The 21,471-nt window shown below is 40.3% G+C and overlaps 1 protein-coding gene across 24 annotated transcripts in view; it reads left to right on the top strand.

Annotated features, from left to right (window-relative positions):
• Positions 1–8,887, top strand: part of LOC104606146 (putative histone-arginine methyltransferase CARM1) — a 30,060-nt gene extending 21,173 nt beyond the window's left edge. For 14 of the 24 annotated variants that reach the window (XM_088904321.1, XM_088904320.1, XM_088904324.1 and 11 more), the window contains 5 exons: positions 6,057–6,134; positions 6,295–6,398; positions 6,536–6,708; positions 6,800–6,951; positions 8,530–8,887. In XM_088904321.1, coding sequence (XP_088760447.1) covers positions 6,057–6,134; positions 6,295–6,398; positions 6,536–6,708; positions 6,800–6,951; positions 8,530–8,613 — 591 coding nt within the window. In that variant the 3' untranslated portion in view covers positions 8,614–8,887. The remainder of the gene's footprint in view (positions 1–6,056; positions 6,135–6,294; positions 6,399–6,535; positions 6,709–6,799; positions 6,952–8,529) is intronic. The other 10 variants (XM_088904326.1, XM_088904323.1, XM_088904331.1 and 7 more) reach the window with 1 other exon arrangement.
• Positions 8,888–21,471: the final 12,584 nt, after the last annotated feature.

Here is a 21,471-nt window from a genome sequence, read left to right as displayed (position 1 = left end):
GGATTGGGAATATCAGGAAAAGAAACATGGCATTGTTGGGGAAATGGTTATGGAGGTTTCCAATGGAAAGGGACAAACCTTGGACGAAGATTGTGGCTAGTATACATGGGTTGGAAGACAATGACTGGGATCCAGGAATCTTGGAAAGGACTACAACTGCTTCTCCTTTGAAAGTCATTCATGATTTGCTTCCGGTTTTCTCCCCTTGGATAAGGTATGATCTGAACTCTGGTAATCTCGCAAAATTCTGGGAGCAGCCTTGGGTTGGGGACTCATCTCTGATGGACCAATTTCCCTCCTTATATGCGTTGTCAGACTTGAAGAATGAACCCATTTCTTCTTTCTTAGTTCCTTCTAATTCTAATTCCGGTTTTGGATTGATTCTAGGGTTGAGGAGAACAATAAGGGATACGGATTTGGGTTGCCTGTCGTCTCCACTAATCACCCTTGAAAATGTTTTCTTGGACCCGAGTAAGGATGAGTCTAGAATTTGGACCCCATCCTCCAATGGCTCCTCCTGTGCGTCGTTTTTTGAGACCTTGGTCCATCCTTCTGCTCCCTCTGGCCTTTCCTTCCCTGTTAATGAGATTTGGAGTAAACCCATTCCTCCTCTTGTTGGTAGTTTTTGCTGGGAAACTTTCCTGGAAAGAATAAACACAACCGACTTGCTTCAAAGAAAGAGACCTAATTCTTGCTTACTTCCCAATAGGTGTGTTCTATGTAAACCTAATGGGGAAACGGCTTACCATCTTATGGTTACTTGTCCGGTTACTAAGACTATTTGGGAATGGGCTTCATCCTTGTTTGGATGCACTTGGAATCCCCTCGTGAGTTTGCAAAGCTTGTTCTCTCCCTTGTTCTCTAGATGGCCTAAGAAAAGAGGGAAGATCATGTGGAGAAGCATTAGAGCAGCTGTGTGCTGGTCCGTATGGAAAGAGATGAATTCTCGACTTTTTTCAAACAAGGAAAGATCTATGGAGAATTTAACTGAATTGATACACTTAAGGGTCAGTCATTGGCTGAAATCTTTGGAGCTTTTTTCAGAGTTCTCCATGGCTGATCTTTTGAGAAAATGGAAAGAAGTTGCTACCTCGGTTCAATGCAAAAGGACCTCTAGACCTTGGTCCGTTCCTCCTTCAGGATTCATGAAACTGAGTTTTGATGGTTGTAGTTTAAGGAATCTTGGGCCTTCTGGGATTGGGGGAGTTTTCAGAAATGAGGCTTGGATTATTTTTGCCATATTCTCTGGCCCTATTGGTGAGGGTGACTCTCTTAGGGCAGAGATTTTAGCAGCTTTGGAAGGAATCAAAAGAGCAAGAGAATTAAACATTCGGTGCTTGGTCATTGAAGAGGACTCGGAGGTGGTAATTAGGTGGTTGAAGGAAGACAACAATGGTTTGTGGAGCTATAGCAATGAAAAGAAAAAATTTAAATGGCTGAGTAGGGATATTGAGGTGAAGTACAGTTGGGTGAAGAGAAGTGCTAATTCCATGGCTGATGGGTTAGCCAAGCAAGTGGTGCTTAAGGATTCTTTGTTTTGGGCCACTTTTTAGCTTTCCTTCTTGTTCTCTGTTGTGGGGGAGTGAAGATGTTTTACCTCCCCTCTCTTGTACTCAAAGTTCGCAATTTTTATAATCTAATAAAACATTCTGTTATTGATAAAAAAAATAGTAAGAGCTTCTGACACAGACCTTGGAATTGGGTTAAAAGCAACAGAAGAAATGTGGCCAAAATATGGAGAGAGCAAACTATAAGAAAGGTGTTTGGAAATGCAATGTGCAGTACATTTCCTTTTTTCTTTCCTAATAGCAATAGGGATATCAAGCCCTAGAAAGGACGACTCTAAAGGGGCCGTATCAGTACCTGTTGTCTCTTCCGTGACTGGAAGTGCAGGAGGCTCATATGTTGTAGGGGAAACAATCTACTCACTTTTGGTTCTCTGCCGTTGGTACAACCTGGGATTAAAAAGAGGGTGAGGAGGTAAAGGAGGAGGGATAGGAACACTGAAATGAGAATGAAATGATTGATTCTCCCTTGACTCATTTGAAGGAGGAAGAGTCAACAAAAGACTCAACTGGGACAGGAAGGGGGAGAGCAAACAACTGTGACAAATTCTCCCCCTTTGGACAATGCCTCTCCTGAGAAGAATCATAAAAGGAAGAGAGCTCATCAAAGGTGATCCATTGAGACATACTGAGTTCCAGTCTTCAGATCAAAACAACAATAACCCTTTTGTGTGGGGGAATAACTAAGGAAGATACACTTGTGGGCTTTTGATTCAAATTTATGTCTCTGGACATTTGGAATATGTACATAACAAGTGCAGCCAAGGATTTGTAGGGACATGTGAAGCAAATAGGATACTTCTTGCAACTTCAACAATATGTCGATTTAACAGCTTCACCCCAAAAATTTGTAGGGGTGTAAAGCAAATAGGATACTTCTTGCAACTTCCAACAATATGTCGATTTTTTCTTTCAGCAACTCCATTCTGTTTTAGGTCCTAACACATGAGCTTTGGTGAATAACCCCCAAATCAGTGAGATAGCAGGTTGGGTTTTTCTCAAAATATTCTTTTGCATTGTCGGATCTGAAAATTTTAATTCTGGTATCAAACAGGATTAGAACAAATTCATGGAATTGCCTCACAAGTCTGGGAATTTCATCACAGGACTTCATAAAAAATATCCAAGTAAATCGTGAAAAATCATTAATGAACAAGATAAAATATTTGTAGCCACCCATAGAAGGTAAGTGGTAAGGCCCCCACACATCCGAGTGCACAATATGGAATGGAGAAGAAGATATTTTATTACTCAAAGGATAACTGCTTCTACAATGTCTTGACAACTCACACGGCTCACAATGAAGACTGGACAGACTAATTCCCTTAAACAGTTCTGGGAATAAATGACTTAATGCTGAAAAAGAAAGATGACCCAAACGAAAATGACATAACATGACTCGACTGATGGACTTTGTAGATGTAGACCCAAAAGCAGCTTTTCCAGGTTGTCCATGGCTCTGTCTAGGAGTGTCCAGTAGATATATTCCATTCGTCTCATGGCCACTCCCAATCACTTTCTGAACCTCAAGATCCTGAAAAACACAGTAGGAAGGAAAGAAGGTTACACAACAGTTCAAGGACTTAGTTAGGCTACTTATAGATAACAAATTTGTATTTAGCTTGGGTACATGAAGAGAAGAAGGAAGTATCAAGGAATCTGTAGCCTTGATAGTTCCCTTGCCGGAAATAGGGGCAAGAGAGCCATCGGCTAGGGTGATTTTGTCACGGCCAGGAAGTAAATTATAAGAAACAAACAAAGTAGAAAGGCTGGTCATATGGTCAGAAGCACCATAATCAATAATCCAAGGGATCCTACGATTACCTGAAATAGTTGCATGATTGGCAGAAGCCCGTATACCTGAATGAGCAAATGTAGAAGAGGTTGAATTTCCTAGAGGGTTGGAAGAAGAGGCCACACCCTCTAGGTGACTGCTCACTAGCAGTCATCTCTCCAGTTAGGCATCTTTCACTATCTGGACCAGCAGCAATATTGGCACTCCCTGCCTTCATATTATCAAACTTCTTTTGAAACCGAAGAGGAAGAAGCTCAGGATGCAATTTCCAACACTTGTCTTTAGTGTGCTTTGGTTTCTTACAATACTCACAAATAATTTCTTTTTTCCTTGAGCTACTTGGAGTCCCTGTAACTCCCTTGGGTTTCACTCCCATATTAGCAAAGTGATCATTTAGACCAGCCCCTTGAACCTGGACAAGTCTCTTGCTTTCTTCACTACTTACCAAGGTATAGGCTTGAGACAATGAAACACTATCATTGGATAAGATATTTTACTTTGTGATGTCATACTCTAGATTGAGCCCTGTCAAAAACTCAACACCTTGTTTCTCTCAACAAGTTTCCTGTAGGTCTTAGCATCATTAGTGGTGTCCCAAGCTACAACTTCTATCAAATCAATTTCCTTCCATAGAGACTTCAGTATTGAGAAATAAACAACTAAAGGTCTCTCCCCCTGTCTCAAATTCTTCACATCACTCCTTAGCTTGTAAGCCCTGGCTACATTTAATTTATGGGAATAGGTTTCAGCAACATTGTCTCAAATTTCCTTTGCTGAATTCATCCACAAATAGTGTTGACTAATCTAATGTTGCATTGAGTTCACAAGCCATCCAATAACAGTATAATTTTCTTGCATCCATTTTTCATATGATGGATCATCTTCCGAGGGAGCCTTTTTTCTCCCGGAGATAAAACCCCATTTGACTCTATTGCGGATATGAATTTTTACTGATTGTGACCAAGCTAGATAATTAGTTCCATCTAGCTTGACTGTGGTCACAACCAGTAGAGAGTCTACAGAGGCTCCCGGAACCTATCCGGATTCAGCAACATGCTTGTTTTCAACTTCTAAAGGGTTCATCTTCTTAAAATGCTTCGGAATTTTTTTGCAACTTCGAATAGTAATAAATGAAGACAGAAGAAAAATTGCGTTGTGAGTCAACCTCTATGCAGCCGTACTTACTACCTGCGTCATACTTGGAACTTGGGAGAAACAGAGAAATCTCAGCCGCTCCTTGTAGACTTCACAAAGCACCAATCAACTTGAATTGATCTTCAAGATGAAGGATGAGAAGACTTTCGGTCACTGAGCACCCAGGTCAAACTCCTTGTGGGGCCCATAATCAGATTTCTCCAATAGGGTTTTGGGCAACATACTTGAATCTGTTAGGAGAACGACAAAACCAGTCCCCTTCTCTCCAAAAAACCACTAACAACTGGGCTGAAATAGGTTTCTTTAACTATTCATCCGATTTAGTTCTCCATATACACTGTGTATGGGAAAAAAGAAGTGAGAAAAAGAAGTCAAGCCTGCTCTGATACCAAGAAGAAAAACAGCTTTTTGAAAAGAAATGACTGTTTAAAAAGTTGCAGAAAATCAAAAGAAAGTAGCAGAAATCAGGTTTCAAGAAGAGAGAAGAGGAAGAAGGTGGCGGCAACTAGGGTTCAGAGAGAGATTTTCGAACATAATCCCCTCTTACACTCCTAATTCCATTTCATTAAGTTAAACTTTAGTAATTTACAGAAAGGCGCTTGGTTGGGCAGAAAATTAAAAAAGATAACATAAGAAAGAATAAGAGCCCAGATTAAGGCCCATTACAGCAAAGAACATACAAGATAAAAAAAGATAAACAGCCTATGGACCATTCGGCCCATCTTCTCTACAAGTGTTTTGCTGGAGGCTTCTTCCACCACTCCCTTATATTAAGTGTTTTGCTCAATCTCTTTCTCTCATAGCATGTCTATGATGCCATGGGCCTTGAGTGTTTTGCTCAATCTAGTTCTTCAACTCATGTAGACTCCCCAATCCCCATTCTATCAACCCCAAGTATATGGTTAGCATTGACCCATTGCTGTTTCTAAGCACACCACCCACACCTAATGGTCCAGGATTCTGAAGATTGCACCCATCAAAGTTGAATTTGGTTTGGACATTTAAAAGGGGCTCCAACACAGAGTAGATCTTGTGATGGAGGATGCTACATTCTGCCAGTTTCTAATGATATCTCCTGTAGAGGAATTGCCAAGGAGATCTGGAGGATTTATTCAATGTGCTTTTATTGTGATAGTTTCCAATGTCTTCCTTAGACCTTAAACATGCTTATGTTTCTCTCTTCCAAATCAATCATATTGCTGCTGCCTTGTGTATCTCCACATTATTCTCCTCCTTTTCTTTTGTAATGTGAAGAAAGATGACTTGAAGAAGCTTTCCACATTAGCTGGTTGGTTGTTTGCTCCTGCCTCCTAATACAGCAACTCCCTCCCCACTTCCTCTCCTGTTCTAATCCTGTGGCAAAAGAGGCGGTTTCAGCCCTTGGGGAGTCCCCTTTTCAATTCATGCTTGCCATAATAGTTTTGATGTTCATTTTGTTTATTATGATGCATATGCTGTATTTTTTGTCTTCATAATTAATGTTTAATGTTTGTGGTCCCCCCCCCAATTCCATTCTGGGGTTTCCTTTGACTTTTATAAAGCCTGTGGTGGATGCGTTTGATCCAAGGTTATTGGTAGCACCAGCCACCTTCCACACAATAGACTTCACTTCGATTAAGGTATGAATCGGCTCATGTGAAAATGCTTCTTCGGAATGGTTCCAGTTTCTCATTTTTATATCCCTTGAATACAATTTTCTTCTCTTAGTGCACATTCAAGGAGTAAGATTGTTGCTTCTGAAGGTAAAAGTAATTGTGTTCATCTTTTGAAATTTTGTAGGAAGAAGATCTATATGAAATTGATATCCCACTTAGTTTTATTGCCTCTGTGGGCACTAGAGTGCATGGGCTGGCATGCTGGTTTGATGTTTTGTTCAATGGGAGGTAATCGTGAGGTCTTACTTTGTAATTGTGTAATTTTACAGCTTTCTTGTGCCTTTCTTTTCCATATAGTAGCATGCTTTTCTTCTTGCATTGCAAGTACTATCTGCATCTAATTATCAAATTGGTTTTATCTTCAGTACGGTACAGAGGTGGCTAACCACCGCTCCTGGTGCACCTACAACTCATTGGTATCAACTACGTTGTGTTCTCTCTCAGCCTATGTATGTCATGGCTGGCCAAGAAATTACAGGACGACTCCACATGGTTGCCCACAATGCTCAGAGTTATACAATGTATCTAACTATGTCAGGTTGGCCTATTTGTTTCCATTTGTTTGAATTGCATTGGTATTGATGAAAGGCTGCATTAGTTCCTAACATGTTGCAAGTTTCTTATACCAGCTAAAATGTGGGGAGCTGGTGCTGAACAAGGGGGAATTCTACAGACTTCATCATGCAAACTTGATCTCAAAGAGCCATACTATCGTATGTCCCAACCACAGGCATATGCATGGTCCCAAGATCAGCAGCCACATCAATTAGTACATGCACAGGTATGCTTCTTGTCACATGCAAGTTTCTGGGGATAAAGTCTGGTTTTCTGTTCTAAATGTTGAGTTGATTATAGTGATTAACAGGGTTACAAGAATGCATTGTATGACTTTTACCTCAGAAGCAAACCCACCCAGGTGGCAGGTGCAATGGCCCTGGAGTCTAAACTTGCCCCCAATTTCTAACCCCCTTTAATGCTTTGCAATCTAACTGTCTGCCACTTATAAATACTCCTGGTTGTGAACAAGCTGAGCTTTGCCCAGCAGCAACCTCATGATTGCTTTGTGATGTTTCTTGGTCACTAGTCTTGGTTTTTACCTCCAGTCCTGATACCACCTCAAACCAGAAAAGTAAATATTTAAAGTTACGTACCTGTTCCACCTCGACATCACAGAAAAAGAGTGTATCATCTGTGAACTGCAAGAGGCACCTTCAAACCATTGTTACTGACCTCAAAACCCTCTAGATATCCTGAAACCAAGGCTTTTTCAACCGTCCTGCTCATAGGGTCTCCCTGTCTCAATCCTCTTGAGATTTTGAGTTGTCCTTTCACTGAACCATTAGTCAGAATTGAAAGGCTGGGTGTGGTAGTGCATACATATTTTTATCCAATTCCATTTGGATTCGAAGTGCATCCTTGCCAGCGTGTAGTCTAGAAAGGCCCAATTCACATGGTCATAAGCCTTTTCCAATTCAATTTTGCAAACCAAACCTCTCTTCCCGCTTCTTGAATCAATGATTTCATCTGCAATGAGGACTCCATCATAAATATGTTTATTGTGGACAAAAGCCCCTTAATAACCAGAGATGAGAGAATCTATCACTACACGTAGCCTTGATGAAGGAAGAATTTCAAGCTCCTCTCTAGAGTTGCTGAACTATGAAATTCTTCTAGGACCTTGAGCAAATCTGTCTTGATTAAACCCCAATGTTTCTCATAAAACTAGATGGCTATCCCATCCTGGCCAGGTGCCGTCTCCCTTTCCATTTCATCAATAGCTGCTTTTCTAGCTCTGAAAATGGCTTTTGGTTTGCCTCTACCATTTACTACTTTAGCTTTATATAGTGGCTATCAGCATTCCAAGGGTCTGTGTGGTTCACAGTTGGAATCGGAATCGGAATCAGCAGGAATGGGATTTAATTCCCAAGGGAGAGGCAGGGAATGGTCATTTCCTCAAATGGGGGAATGCCATTACAGCAGGAATGGGAATGGGATTCCGACTCTGCCCAACAAAACAGTTGGAATCGGAATAGCCCATACTATTCCAACTTGGTATGGAGACCCCTATTTCTGTGAACCAAACGGAGTCTAAATTGCTGAAATAAAATAGATTACAGGTCATGGAATACCTTAAGTTTGCAGCTATTGACACGTTTGCTTTGTTTAAGAATGAAAATAGAAAATGACTTTTATTTAACAAAGAGAGCTGGACTAATGTTTCAACCACCCCCCCCTTCCATCAGGAAATCTTCAGTCATATTTGTGAATTACAAGTTGGTTGCATTTTTCATGGATTTACCACTATATTTCTATTCACATATCTTGAGCTGGAGTCACCTTTTTGTTTTACCTCTAACAGGATATACCCATTCAATCTCAGGATGTGGTCGGACCTGGCTTAACACCACCATCCCAGAATTCAGCAGCTCCACTGAATCGATGACGAAAGTTCTCTTTTTACCAGGGAGAAGGGGTTGCGGTTGAGCCCAGTTAGGCAATCATGTTTGTAACATATACGTGCTTTTCACCTTCGAGATTGCGGGGGTATCAAATCAAGCCCTCGTCTAGTTACAGGCTTACAGCCCGAAACAGTGCATGCATTGCATTTGTAAATTATACAAATCTTTTTGTACGGTGGTTGGATTGGATGCTCAGTGGTTCTATTCAATGTCGTCATAATTAAACTTAAGCCAAACGATTTATCAGATTTCTATCAACTTTCTCCGTTTCTTAGATTTTATTATGTAATGGAATTGGCAAAATTGTTCGCTCATGGGGTGGACCCTAGCTTTTGAGCTTAACGTTTGTTTTTTCTTCGGCCTCGTTTGTTTTCCTTTTGGCCATTTACCCAGTCAAGTCACCTGTGGTATTTTGTTTTCCAAGTGAGAAAATGTCCATTTTAGTCTTAAAGGACAATATTGACCCATCATCATGTACTGGCAAATTTCCTCGCAGGTGGTGGAAAAGCTGTTTATCCACTTGAGGGATACCGGGGTAATTTTTCTGGGAATCCTACATGAATCGGTCAATGGGAAATTGGGAACCATAATCTTATGAACCGATTTTCCCCTTTCAGAATCTGTGTAATGAACAGGGCATCATTATATATTACCCTTCTTTTCCATTAAACCGTTTTCCGTTTCCACCAAGAAGTTGAAAATAATGGGACACTGCATATGCTACGTCAATGCAAAAAATGCAAGCTTGAGACTAACCCCATGTTCTACTGTTATTCTGTGATGAGTAGTGTTGATAATTGAAGTGACCCATTAACCATCTACCATTCCTCGCTCCTGTTCTAGGGGTTTAGGTCCCGATACAGAGTTCGCTGCCTAGTCCCATCTCAGTAAATTCGGTTTGTAACCTTGCCCAAGGTGAACAATAACAAGGTAATGCCAACGTTGACCTCTGAAAACTAGCAATACTGCAAATCAAAATAGATGACCAATTGTTGGTTTTGAGTTCTTTTATTATCTGTCATTTTTATTTCATGCTTTATGGCTCACTAAACTCTCCTATTAAATTCCCAAGCTTGCTTGCTTGCTTTCTTTCTTTTTTTTTTTTTGCAACTTTACTCCACTTATCCTCTATATTACACCAACCCAGCGCTCTCTGTTCCATGCGGCACTCACAAAAACATTGATATTCTTAGAGTTGCTGTTGTTTTGAACTCTCCCTCTCCTATTGCTCTCTCTCTCTCTTGAAAAGGGTGTGACTATTGTTGACAAAGCAAGGTTCAAAATATTGCAACGTTGAATCCACTGAAATCAGGATTAGGATTTAAAAGGATTAGGGGGTCTCATTCCTTCGTCTTAACTAATCATAAAACGTCATAATGAAAAAGAAATTAAAAACATCATAAGAGTGGTAATCATTCAGGCAAGGATCAAAATATTGACGTCTGGTACTAAAAATTGGGTATCGGTGCCTATTGATAATTTATTGAGTACAAGAGGTTGTCTTCTATCATTCCAAAATCCAAACTTTGCGTATATAAATGTATCCATGAATTTTTATGACCTTTGATACAGATTCAAGGTGGTATTCAACAAATTTCACGAGCTTTGATTGGTCAGACCTATTCTCCTATCATGTCTTTCTCTTTCATCAATTCATATAGATACGTGTGGACTATTATTCCAAAGGGTTGGACCATGGTGCCGGAAATAAATGATACAACAAAAACTTTCGACCAATCAACCCGTGTCATAACTCATAAGGTAAAAGACTTGAACCTTCCCTAGGATTTATATTAAATACTAAGACCTCCTTTCTCTTTACAAAAATGAATAAAACTTCCCCTGTAAAGAAGATCAGATACCGTGCAGGATTAAGCAACGATGGAAGAAAGAAAAGTGGGTTTTCTTTGCGTTTTCATCAAATTTCATGGCGGTTTTTTTTTTTTTTTTTGTTAAAACAGATAACAAACAGAGAACAGATACAAACTGAGCACAGAAACAGAAGAACTACTAAAACTTAAAACCAATTTTTTTTTAAAAGAGGCAGCTTTCATTCATTGGTAGGGCTAGAATATATATACAGATTGCTGTTTGGAGTAGATACTATGGAAATTGCTCTTTTACATGCTGTGTATGCTAAAGTATGAGCAGCTTGATTGTTAGTTCTATTTACATATACCAAAAAAAGTTTAGTAAAAGCCTTCAGAAGTTTTGCCATCTGTGGTTGATGTAACTTTTCGATCCAGAGGTTGGGTTTTGATACATTTTGCAAAAAAGACATAAGCTGCATGGAGTCACTCTAAACTGCTATTGTAGTTACTTCTTGTGCTTGAGCTGCCTCTAAACCTGCAATTAAAGCCTTTAGTTTTGCATCATAAGGGCTGATTGCCAGCATGGTTTACCTTCAAAGATGGCTTTATCTCTGGACGATTGTTTGAGGATGAAAGTTCGTCCTGCACCTCCTGTTACAGGATCATATGAACCATCAATTTGTAGTGTAGCCACTCCGTTAGGGGGGTTTTCTGAGGACTGAACATCTGCGGAACTACCTAAATACTGTTGCCCATCTTGTGCTTGGTAAGTTTTCCACTTTTTTAATATTTCCTGGGGGGTGTATGTGATATTATCGAAGTGTTTTTTGTTTCTAGAATAGGATGCACCCTCTCCCAAAGACTTCCACGGCTTCTGTTTTGAATGTGTGATCTTGAGCTTCTGGTACCAATGCAGAAGAATTGTATGGGCTGGCTGATTGGTTATCATATATGGGTTTAGCCTAACCTGGGCTGAGCACCATATTGCTCGGGTGAAGTGGTAGTGAAAGAAAAGGTGATGAAAAGACTTAGTCTCACTTGAGCACAGCACACATGTTAAATCCGATGGAGTTAACCGGTGGTGACTTTTGTCTTTTGTTGGTATCCCTTCCCATAACATTTTCCATATAAACAATTGGAACCTGTATGGGATTTTCAACTTCCACAGTAGTTTCCATTCGAAGAAAGATGATGATGATGAACTCTCCTCTGTGGAGAGGACATGATACACTGAACTGATTGTGTATTTCCCTGATTTTGTTAATTCCAGATGGGTGTCTTTCTCGAACTCATTGTTGGGAGAGATGCTTAATATATGGGGTATTGAATGTTGATCTGCATACTGTTGCAATGATGACTGGTTGCATTCTCCACTTGGCCTTAACAAGTCGCACACCCTGACATGTGGGACATGTTGGGCATTTTGACCTGGCTTTGGTAGCCCTCCATTTGTTGTGGGGATCCAAGAGTCCTCAAAAGCCAATATATTAGACCCACCCTTAATCATCCACATAATATTTGGTTTGAGGGTTGGCAGGAGCTTCTGAGTATGCCACCACCAAGTGGAGCTATTCGTTTTTTATTTTCTTGCTGTGTTTTGGGGTAGTATTTCTGTTTAATCTGTGACCTCCACAAGCTGTTTGGGAAAGCAATTATTCGTCATATCTGTTTGCTAAACAAGGCTTTGTTCATTAGAGCACTTTGTCTGAAGCCAAAGTCCACCGTAAATTTTAGGGAGGCACAGTTTGCTCCAAGAGATGGTGTGTCTCGACTGAGGGTTCCACCAGAAATCATGGACCAATTTGTCCAAGGATTTGTGGAATTTTGGGGGGAGTAATGTTGATGTCATTTGATACTATGGGATGGGTTGGAGTACTGATTTTACAAGGGTGGTTTTGCCTGTTGGGATGGCAGGTTTGAGCTCCAAGTTTTGAATTTTGATAATATATATATATATATATTTTTTTTTCTGGAGCTCCTTTTGTGTGTTGGCTTCTCTGTCATGTGACAACAATCGCACACCAGGTATTTGGTCCCAAGTAATGGCTGCTTCACTTTGAGTACATGGCTGATGATTTTCCTATGATGCCTTGGCACATTTGTATTGAATGTTACTGAGGACTTACCCAGATTGGAGTTTTGTCCTGAGAGAAATTCAAAATGTTGGAGGGTTTTATTGAGCTCTTTTATTTGTTTGAGTTCAGCTCTACAAAAGAAGATACAATCATCTGCAAATAGAAGATGTGTGATGGGGGTACTATCCTTGGTTAGTGAAATTCCCTATAGTTGGTTGAGAGCTGCAGCTTTATGTAGTAGCTGAGAAGGGACCTCCATACTTATTATGAAAAGGTACGGAGAGAGTGGATCTCTTTGTCGTAACCCCCTATTGAGCTGAAAAGATTCATATGTTTCTCCTCCTAACTTCATTGAGAACTTTGGAGTAGATATATATTGATATAGTAGGTTGCACCACTTTTCGGGAAATTTCATGTATCTTAGTACCTCTATGATGAAATTCCTCCCCATTTTGTCAAAAGCTTTCAACGTGTCAGTTTCAAAGCTATTGCACCCTTCCCTTTTTTCCATGATTTCATTTGATAAAGGATCTCTTTTGTTAATAAAATATTGTCGGTTCTTGAGGAAACCTGATTGGTATGGGGAGATGATGTCCTATAGAATCGGTTGCCTTCTCATGACTAACCACTTGGAGATGATCTTATAACTGACATTACACAGATTGATGGGTCTATAGCAAGTGACATCCACTGGTGATTTGTTTTTTGGGACAAACACTAAGTTGGTATCATTGATTCCTTCTGGAAACTTCCCTGTGTTGTAGAAATTTGTAACCATTTGGTGAATATCCTAGTGGTGTTGATAGAAGTGAGTTGTAAACCCGTCTTGCCCTGGGGTTTATGTGGGTTCATCTGCTGCACTACTGCAGCAATCTCTTCCATTGTAGGTGGGTGCAAGAGATTAAGAGAATTTGCGATTACTCCTGTGAGATACAAGGTAGGGGGATGTTGGAGATTAAGCTTGGGTTAAAGTCTTCCTTTACTCCATTGATTGCCCTCATAGAGTGTTTGAAAACTTTGGCTATTTGTTGTTTGTTTGATGTCCACTCTCCATTTGGTTTCTTAATCATCCAGGCAATATCATTCTTGGTATTTTTATAGTTTTGCATGTGGTGGAAAAAAATTGTGTTCCTGTCTCCTTCTTGTAGCCAGAGTTCTTTGTTCTTTGGATTTTAACTTCCAGAGTTGTTCTTCCTTCTGTAACCAATATTGATATTGTCTTTTTAGATTTTGCAGTTATTTTTCTTCCCTGGCTGATAGAAGTTTGAGTTGCATTTCAGCAATTTGGAGAGCAAGAGTTTGGAGGTGATGCTGTATATACCCAAAAGAGGATTTGTTCCATGCTTGCAATGCTTGTTTGCAAGATTGCAGTTGCCTTTGAACTGTATGACAATTCTAGACATTCCAAGCTTCTGCAATTATGGATTTACAGTCTGGATGGTCTGTCCAAAAAGGTTGGTAGTGGAACTGTGGTTTTCTTGGAGTTTTTTCTGGGAGAGTGGATATTTTGATGGGACCATGATCAGAGGAGATTATGGGTAAGTGAAAGAGGGTTGTTTATGGATAAATCTATAAGTAGGAGGGTGTAACTAGAGTCCTATCAAGTCTTTTTAATATTTTACGGGACCCTTGTTGCCCATTTGTCCAAGTGAATGGGGTCCCACAAAGTTGAGGTCCACCAGTTGAAAAGAATTTATGAACTGTAATTAAGTTTCGTTGGCTCTCATTTATGGTGATACCAAAAGGTCTGCCTCTTTTACGCTTCATGGTGTGCAGGTCAATGACTCCTATTCCTCTAGTTTTTGTAATGTAATACCTCTTGTAGCCATCATGCAAGAATTGGCCAGAGGGTTGCGCGTGAGCTGACATAGTTAATTGTAGGTTATTGAGGTTAACTAGGGTATTGTTTTTTGGAGCCCGATAAAAATGAGCTATGGGAGAGGCTAATGCATGTTGGTTACGTGCCATGAGAGAAGTATTTGGGTTGTCTACCACGTGTTGGCATTGCATGGGGATACCTTAATTCCCTTTTGCATTTGCTTTACGTGGAGCTGAGGGTTTCCCACGTGCTCAGTGGTGGATGTTCTCTCTCTGAGACTGAGTCAACTCTATTGCCTGGCACTGAGTTAACGAGTTGTGAATCGCCGGTTGCGGGGGAGCTGGATGTTCAATGCAGCGTTGTTTCCAGCCACCCGTTCCATCTTCGGAGTCTTCATCGGAGCCCTGGTCATTGTGGAAAATTTTACAGGTACTAGTTGGTTGAAGCATTGGGCTGAAGCCAGGTATACTGTATGGCTTATCTGGTCAGTGGTTTGCTCTCAGCCATTTTCCAAGGTTGTTGATGGGATGGCCTTCCAAATACAATTTGTAGTCTTGCACTGAGGCGTCAAGCTGTTTGCAGTTCGTCCATACATGACCCACAAGACCGTAGTTAGCACAAGTTCTTGGTAGTTATTCATAACAGAACCAAAGCCATACCGGTTTACCACTGTAGATGATAAATCTCCCTATATATAGAGGTTGCCAAAGGTCTATGATTATTTTTTTCTTGACATAAAGCCCACACTCCAGATGCCCTTTTTTTTATCTTCTCTTGGTTTGGTATCACCGTTCCTGCATATTGGGATAGGAAACAAATGCAAGCATCTTCCACCATACCTTTGGGTATCATGTGCAACCATACACACGTTGTGTCTATATTTTCTCAATTCTCCCTGTAAAGGAGTCAGACCATTCGTCTAGTAGTAACCAGTTAGATCTTAGAACAAGGTCCCTCTTCGAGAACCTTTTTTTTTTTTTTTTTTTGTCTTCTAAACTTTCGAAGATAAACTCCAAGTTACCCCTTTAATAAATCTCACAGTTAATGAGGATTTAATATTCCATAGGTTTTTAACATGTCCTTCCAGTATATCTTGGGAGACCTGTTGCCAAGGGAATATTCTCCCCTTTATTAACTGTGAGATTCGAAGATCTTCTTCCACTGGTTCAAAGGAGGAAAACTCATTATCCATAATCCCAGAATATTCATGCATGCATTGATTACCTTCCATATGCGGGGCCTGCAAAATCACCTCCTTACCCTTCGAACTTGGACGCCATCAATCTTTAAAACCCTTGACGTTGAAGTTGAAATTGCAGCTACCTGTTAGTATGTATGAGCTCTTTACTGAGGCAGTAAGTAGATGGTAGAGCGTGTCGAAGGACTCTAATGCTAAGTTGGCAGGTTGGGAACTGTGGTGGAAACAGATTGTAGAAGATTAAGAGACTGAGAAGATCAAAGGACTGAGGACGATTTATGGGTGAAATTAGGTTGTATGCATGGTGCCGTGGTTACAGATGCAAGGTCGAAAAGCATTTACACACAAAACCAAACTAAAGGGGCTTCCCAACCACCGGAGAAGCACCAGAATAAGTGAATTCCAGAAATGGGGCTAGCCAATCTGGAATGATTGTCCATTCAGCTTGGACACCTGCTTTACCTTTTCTCGCCGACTCATGGGCTGTACAGTTCAGTCAATAAAACTAAACCTAAGATTTATATCCTTGAGAGCATAAATATCTTGAAGTAGATGTTTGATTTTAATCTCGTTATATATTAAAATCAATGGGTTTGATTGGTCAATTACATGAAAAAGCACACCTATACATATTGGAAAAATAGTTTTTCTCTTACTAAAACCAGTTTTAACTTGTCCCACATTGAAAAATTACAAGAATTGTTTTGGGTTTTTTAATCGGAGTTGATTTACATTCCTTAGATATAAAAGAGAAGAGTATGGAGGCTTGCTACCGTGCAACGTGCATACACGCGTGTGTGCAGCGCAATGAGGCGCACTTTGCTCGCACCCGCGTGGCTCGCAAAGTGTGGTTTTGGTTTTTAGTGCGAGGCTGACCGTTGATGTGATCAATGGCCACGATTTGATCGAGTGTGATGAAGAGGTACAATTCAAAGTTAACAGTCATTAATTATTAACTACCTTTTAAACAGTCACAATCAATGTGCCTTACTCTGAACCAACACATTCCTTTGCTCCATAACTCTTCAGAAACTATTTAAGGAGCGTGAATTAAGTATTTGCACACACAATTTTCGAAAATCACTTTGCCTCTCTCTCAGTCCGGTCTGCTTAGGAATGGCAACGGGGCGGGGCACCCTCTCCCCATCCCTGCCCCGAAGTCACGATACCTTGCCCCGTACCCGCCCCGTCTCTGGTGGTAGGGCGGGTTTGGGGCAGGGCATCCATTCCCCATCGAGGACGGGGAATCCCCAAATTTTCCCCGCTCCAAGGCAATTACTTAAAAATTGTCTATTTTATGGACAATTTATACATAGGATATAGGAATTTGGGGGTATTTTAGAATTGAATTATAATACTTTAGGGGTAATTCAAAAATAAAATTATGGGATCCTATGATTTTAAACCTAGAGATCTTTTACTAATCTACCTTCGGGTTCGGGGTGGGTTCGGGGAATTATATACAAAACCCATCCCCGCCCTGTACCCGGTTCGGGGAAAAATTATTTTCCCCCTCCCCATCCCGTCCTTGTTTAGGGTCGAGGAAAACGGGGCAGGGCCCCGGTTTTACAGGGGAAATTGCCATCCCTAGGTCTGCTACAGTCTCACAGAAGATTTCTTTGCCCAAGGTTCTGTTGTATCCTGGGAACGAATTTGCCTGTAACCCAATTAGGAATGGCAACAGGTAGGGTATGAAGGGACCGAGAGATCCATCCTATGGACGCCCAAAGATTGCGGAATAAGGGGTGAATTTCAAAAATTTTTCTCTCCCTTCAACTGGGAATCGTATTCCCTATTTAGAAAATCATATTTTCAATGATCAATCTTGAACCATAAACTGAACCAGATCTGAACCAAAAGGAGTGGGAGAGGATTATACCTGATACGGAGAAATACTATCTCCCAATGGAGGTGTTCACGCCCAAGGAAGGATCCAAAGACTGCTCCCACTGAAGATGGCGCAGTGCAGGATGGAGCAGAATCAGCAACGTTCTTCAAAAGAACTTGACCCTTCGCAAGAATCAACTGGACGGCTTGTGAGTACAGCTCCAATCAATCTTTTCCCAAAAGATTGAAATCAAGATCCAATCTTGATTGCTCCCAAGAACTGGAGATCGAACTGAAGGAATGGCAATGGCAGGAAGGTGGCGGCAGAAGAGAATTCGCAGTATACAGGAAATCTCTCAATCTCTCTTTCTTTTAAAGAGAAGAATGCTATTGATGTTGTTGTTTTTTTCAAGGCTGCCGCCCCCTTCCCCTTTTATAATCTTAAAGGGATCAGCTCCTAATCAGATTAGGAGTTGCTAATTCCAAATCATATTTGGGTTAGAAGTCCCTTAGTGATAAGGGATAATCCTTATCTTATTTGCAGATCAGATCAGCTGTCTCCTAATCTAATTAGGAGGTTTCCATATCTAAATCTTATTTAGATCTTGGACTCTCTGAGTGGATAGGGTCTAAGCCCAATCCTTTTAGCTGACCCACTTCAGAATTCGCCCCCTTTTAAATGACTGATCAAATCAGCCCAGTTCGAAATGGGTTTAAGGCCCATTTAAGGTTATGTACTCAAAAAACCTTCCAAATTGCTGCCCAGTTGGGCTTCCTTGTATGGCGTGGGACCTAAGCATTGATCTACACATCAGCCACATGGGTTCAGCCCAGCCTTTGTTACAAGGCCTGGCCGAATGCACTGCTGAAGACAGTGTACCCCCTGAAAACCCATCAAATGGGCACTATGGGCCCAACACTTACACTAAGTGGTCCCTGGGCCAAGCCACCTTGTAACACCTAGGGACTGTGGGCAGATGCAAGATTAGCCCATCAGGTGTTATCCTCAATGGTCTTACACTTAACCTCTCAGCCCATAATGATCATACACTGCCCGACAAGAGAGGACCTCTCTCTCGGCTGCAAGGAACAGTGTTGCACTCTCCACTTATATGGATCCCGGGAATTAAAACCTTTTGCAAACATTTTAGAAACCATATATATACTTTTATATCTTATATAAAATATATTTTGCAAAACAAATCTCAACGGTTGAAATCGGCTGCCGGTAGTCTTGGTTTCCATCAGTGAGAGTGCATCCCCGATCATTACCTTTGTCCGACAAAGGGGCTGATCCTGTCACTATGATCACCCACTCAGATGAATTCTCGGACTGTCCCAACATACCCAGGTTTTGACCCCCGCTAAGGATCTCACTGATTGGTACATCAAAGATAGCCCAATCCGACACCTAGTGCAGTATCATAATCGAGTCTAGGGGTCGGGTGTAACTTTCCAGTTTTGCCCATCAATCTCCAAGGTCCAGGGCAATACTGGAAATCTGGTCCAGTTCAAAGATTCAATTAATCCTACATTGTATGTGCCTAGGGTCTCACACTGGCAGCTGAGATAGGCCACCCCAACCGACTTGGTGGCACCACAGTGTCAGCCTTGTTAGGATAGGTCTCCCCAGACCGACCCACCGGCTGTGAACATTCTAAACTAACACGAGTCTCATTAAGTGTCCAGTTTAAGGGTATTACACAGAAACATATCAAGGGAACATGAATCAAATATGTATCTTTATTCATTTACAATAAACTCATAAAGTACATCATTCTGATTGAAGCTAAGGGCATACAAAACTGTCTAACAGGGTACCCGTGCAAATTGTCCTACCCATTCCCGAACCCGCCTATGTATCCCTAATTCCAAACCCGTCCCAAATCCATCTAACTTTTCCTCTAAATTTCCCAAACCCATTAAACCCGTCCCAACCCGTCTCACCCATTAAGCCCCTTGACCAAACGTTTTCTACTAAAAAAAGTTTCTTAATGCTTATAATGTGACTTGAACCCAAATCAATTAATGATAGGGCCAAATCTCTTAGCACTACTTTAAGCTACTAAGTCATCTTGCATTTTTTGTTATTTAATGAAATAAAATAGATTTTATTAACTTTTGTGTTCATTAAAACAATCAATACATATATATGATTAACAATTCCAACTAAAAATTAAAAGAAATAATATTTACAATTAGCATTTTATAACTAAATGAAATAAACAATCTATCAAATTAAAATTTACATCAAATGATGATTTTAATACCAAGAAATTAATACAAATAAAATATTAATAATAGAATAATTATCTTAGTACTTCTAATTCATAAATTTTTGCATGATATATAATATAATGGGTTCATATTTTTGCATCCCGAGTATCGAGTATCGAGTATCGAATACACTAAAGTCAAAACCCAAACCCTATAGGGTTTTAATCTAAAATCCCAAACCGTCCCAAATCCTATAGGGTTTTGATAAATGGGTCCTCTTAGGGTCGGGACGCATTGGATACCCGAAAATTCCCGTGAAATTGCCATCCCTAAACCTAACAGCAAAGTCAGTGAAATTGAGTGGGGGCAAATAACGTTCTAAAAACAGTGTCTTCAGATGCGCCTAAGAACTTATCCTCCAAGTTTCAGTGACCCCAATTCCCAATAGTAGATGACAAACACCAGGAGAGCTGAATCACTTTCTATGCTAATATAGGTTAAACCCAAGGACTGAATCACTTTCTATGCTAATATAGGTTAAACCCAAGGACTGAGCCGATAAACAACAGTCCAAAATAGCATGAAGTTCAGCTTACTCCACAGAGATAAATTTACAACTACCACACTTAGCTAGAACAAAAGCACCAAATGGAGTGTAAATCCCGGTTTAGGATAAATTTGCACTCTGATTCACTTTTGCCTGTATTTGACAACACTACATTTATGCATTGACAAATAACAGAAAATATATTTTCCAATACATATTTACATTGATAATAAGATGTAAAAATACATCAATAAAAAAGAAATAAATTTGCATTCGTGTCTACATCCATTACAACTGAAGTCAATTTGGTAAGAAGATAAATTTATTAATGCAAAACTAATCCAACTTTACAATTTATATGGACCATTTTATAATCTACATTTTGTTGCATTCACACTTATTTCCAAACGCAGCCTGAAGAGAAAATTTCTACACTTTCTTCATCATCCTGTGACATAAAACAGGAAAAATACAGGGATCACGATAGACATCTTCAAACACCAACCTGTTTCTAGCAATCCAAATTTCAGGGCGGTTTATGATTGGTAAAAGTATTTCCCCCTATCATGTTTTATTGGCATTATAAAATCCCCCTTACTCCAATCATTTTGTTTTGAGTACGACTAGATATGATATCCGAAAAATAACTGGCCAATAAATTAAAATCATAAATGTGATAGCGAATAAAGTATCATTTATCAAAATTCAAGAATAAGATCAAAACTCTTTCTATACCATATCTTTCCGTCATCGTAGATTTTCCCTACTCTTATTCCAATCCTATTATTTATGTAAATAACCCTCCTTGTAGTTTTTAATTCTTTTTCTTTACCAACTAGGACCCATCTAATCGCATATTTCCCGACTGGATTGGTATGAACTATATGAACCAAGGCCAACCTTTAATCTGTGGGCACCGGCAAGGATTCCGGTTTTGTTTTTGTTGATAGGCAAGTAGTCCATCTGCCGCGAACGTTACGGTGTGAACGTTTTCCTGAACATCATTGATACGAATATGATTTATGAGTAGTACTGTGGCCGTGTGGGACGTCACTCCACTGGCCGGTAGGAGTTCGAAACTTTCACTATTCCATTTCGTATGGCGATTGGCGACACGTGTCAAGTTATGTGCGATATTTTTAAGACATATGGACCTAATTGGGTGAACCATTTCTGTCGGTTTCTACGTGTCACAAAAACGATACGGTGCTTCCACATTCTTTTCCTTAATCACGAAGTTGTCAACATTGATTCATTAGACCGGATCGGTGATTTTCTGGGGCCCGCTTGGGTAGCCGATTACGTACTTGCCGTCTGATTTCGAGCAGAATCGTCTCTTGCTTTCCCT

The sequence above is a fragment of the Nelumbo nucifera genome, chromosome 4 (assembly GCF_055504915.1).
Source record: "Nelumbo nucifera cultivar China Antique chromosome 4, China Antique-T2T, whole genome shotgun sequence".
NCBI classification, from domain to species: Eukaryota; Viridiplantae; Streptophyta; class Magnoliopsida; order Proteales; family Nelumbonaceae; genus Nelumbo; species Nelumbo nucifera.
The sequence above is the reverse complement of the archived record's forward strand: the minus strand, read 5'-3'. Positions and strand labels throughout refer to the sequence as shown.